This window comes from Nicotiana tabacum, chromosome 8 (genome assembly GCF_000715075.1).
Source record: "Nicotiana tabacum cultivar K326 chromosome 8, ASM71507v2, whole genome shotgun sequence".
NCBI lineage: Eukaryota > Viridiplantae > Streptophyta > Magnoliopsida > Solanales > Solanaceae > Nicotiana > Nicotiana tabacum.
In genome coordinates, this window is record NC_134087.1 from 192,224,113 (window position 1) to 192,225,873 (window position 1,761).

Genomic DNA, 1,761 nt, shown 5'->3' on the forward strand with positions numbered 1-1,761 from the left:
TAAACTTGTAGTGATATTGTATTTTCCTAAGAATCTAGATTGTCTTTTATGTCGGGAATACACAGTTTGGTCGATTGTGCATATTATTTCATTTTTTTTCTTTTTTTTGGTAACAATGTGAATATTACCATTGACAACATAAAAAAATTACACTTATAGAGCACCTAAATATCTGACCACAGACTTTTAGGCCTCCAACAAACAGAAAAAATAACTAATTATAGATAATTTGTCTAACTAAACTTCTACATTTCTATGCTTTCTTTGACTTCTGAAGTAATTTTATCCTTTCTATAACTGCTCTCTTAATTTGTTCAACTACCTCTGCTCTATTAACAATTCTTCCTTGAATTTTTTTTTATGTTCCTAGCTTTCCATATATGGTATATCACTGCTATATTAGCTGCAACTATCACTTCCTTTTTGAATTGCTTCCAATGCTTTCTTTTGATCAGTTCCAGCATTTGTTTGATTCCTGCAATTTGCACTGTCTGCCCTAGTTATAGGTTTAACTCTTGCCTTACTGCATTGATCCAGCTGCATTCAACAAACAGGTGGTCCTGTGTTTCAAGCTTATCCTCACTACACAAATTAAAATTAATATTTTTAACTTATAATTGCATCCCAATCAACCTCTCCTTAGTTAGCAACCTCCCAAGTTTTGCAAGCCAACCAATAAACCTGTGTTTAGGTTGTGCTACTGATGTCCAGATTAAGTCTGCAACCTTCAGTTTCTGTTGTCGACCAATTATTGCAAGATAGCTTTGAGTGATTGAGCAACTCCCTTCTGGAGTTAATGTATATCTGCCCTGGGAGTACCATTCCTTCATCAGTTCTTTAATTGAGTTTAGCTTCCTCCAATACTAGCTACTATCTATTGGAGGTGTATAAGCCCATATGTCATGATCAGATTTCATGTATACACCATGAACCCACCTTACCCATAGGGATTCCTTATTCAAAACCAACTGCCATATTAGTTTACCTACCGAGGCTATATTTCATTCTTTACACCCTTTGATATTTAGACCCCCCAAATTCTTTGGACAACATGCCTTATCCCATGCAACTAGAGCCACTTTCTTCTGTCCCTCATTTTTGCCCACATATACTCCCTATATAGCCTATCTACTCCTTTCACCACACTTTGTGGTAAAACGAAAACATTCCCCCAGAAGCTATGTATAGAGAAGAGCTCAACATTAACTATTTGAAGCCTTCCTGCATATAACAATTGGTTAGCATATATAACATTGATTCTGTGAGTGATCTTCCTAATCAACATTTGACAATCCATCTTGTTCCATTTCCTTGAAGATAGAGGCAATCCTAAGTATCTGATAGGAAATGTTCCAAAAGTAAAACCTGTTCTTTCCAGCAATTTATCCTTGATACCATCTTCAACCCCAACTATAAAGATGCTAGATTTTTCCATATTGGCTATCAGACCATATACTTTACTGAAGTGATCAAGAGTTTCCATTACTCCATTTATTGAGCCATAATTGGTAAGTCATCCTATTGTGCATCTAAGAGTTAAGAATCTAGGAGTTATCCTCCTATTGTGTGCCTTAGTAAGTCATGGCATATCAAAACATTATTCATCATGGACCTTCCTTGTACAAAAGCTGACTAGTTATCTGCTACTATTTGACTGACTGCTGGCTTTAACCTGGAACATATCATTTTAGATATACACTTTTACAGAATATTACAACAATAGATAGGCATGTATTGAGCTGCATTTTCTGGAACTTCCAC

The 1,761-nt window shown here is 35.5% G+C and overlaps 1 protein-coding gene across 1 annotated transcript; it reads right to left on the reverse strand.

Annotated features, from left to right (window-relative positions):
• Positions 1–399: 399 nt before the first annotated feature.
• LOC142163460 (uncharacterized) lies at positions 400–1,483 on the reverse strand. Its single transcript, XM_075220747.1, has 2 exons — positions 1,142–1,483; positions 400–537 (listed from the first exon to the last, which is right to left on the reverse strand). The coding sequence occupies exons 1-2, from the start codon at positions 1,481–1,483 to the stop codon at positions 400–402; spliced, it is 480 nt and encodes a 159-aa protein (XP_075076848.1).
• Between the last annotated feature and the right edge of the window lie 278 nt (positions 1,484–1,761).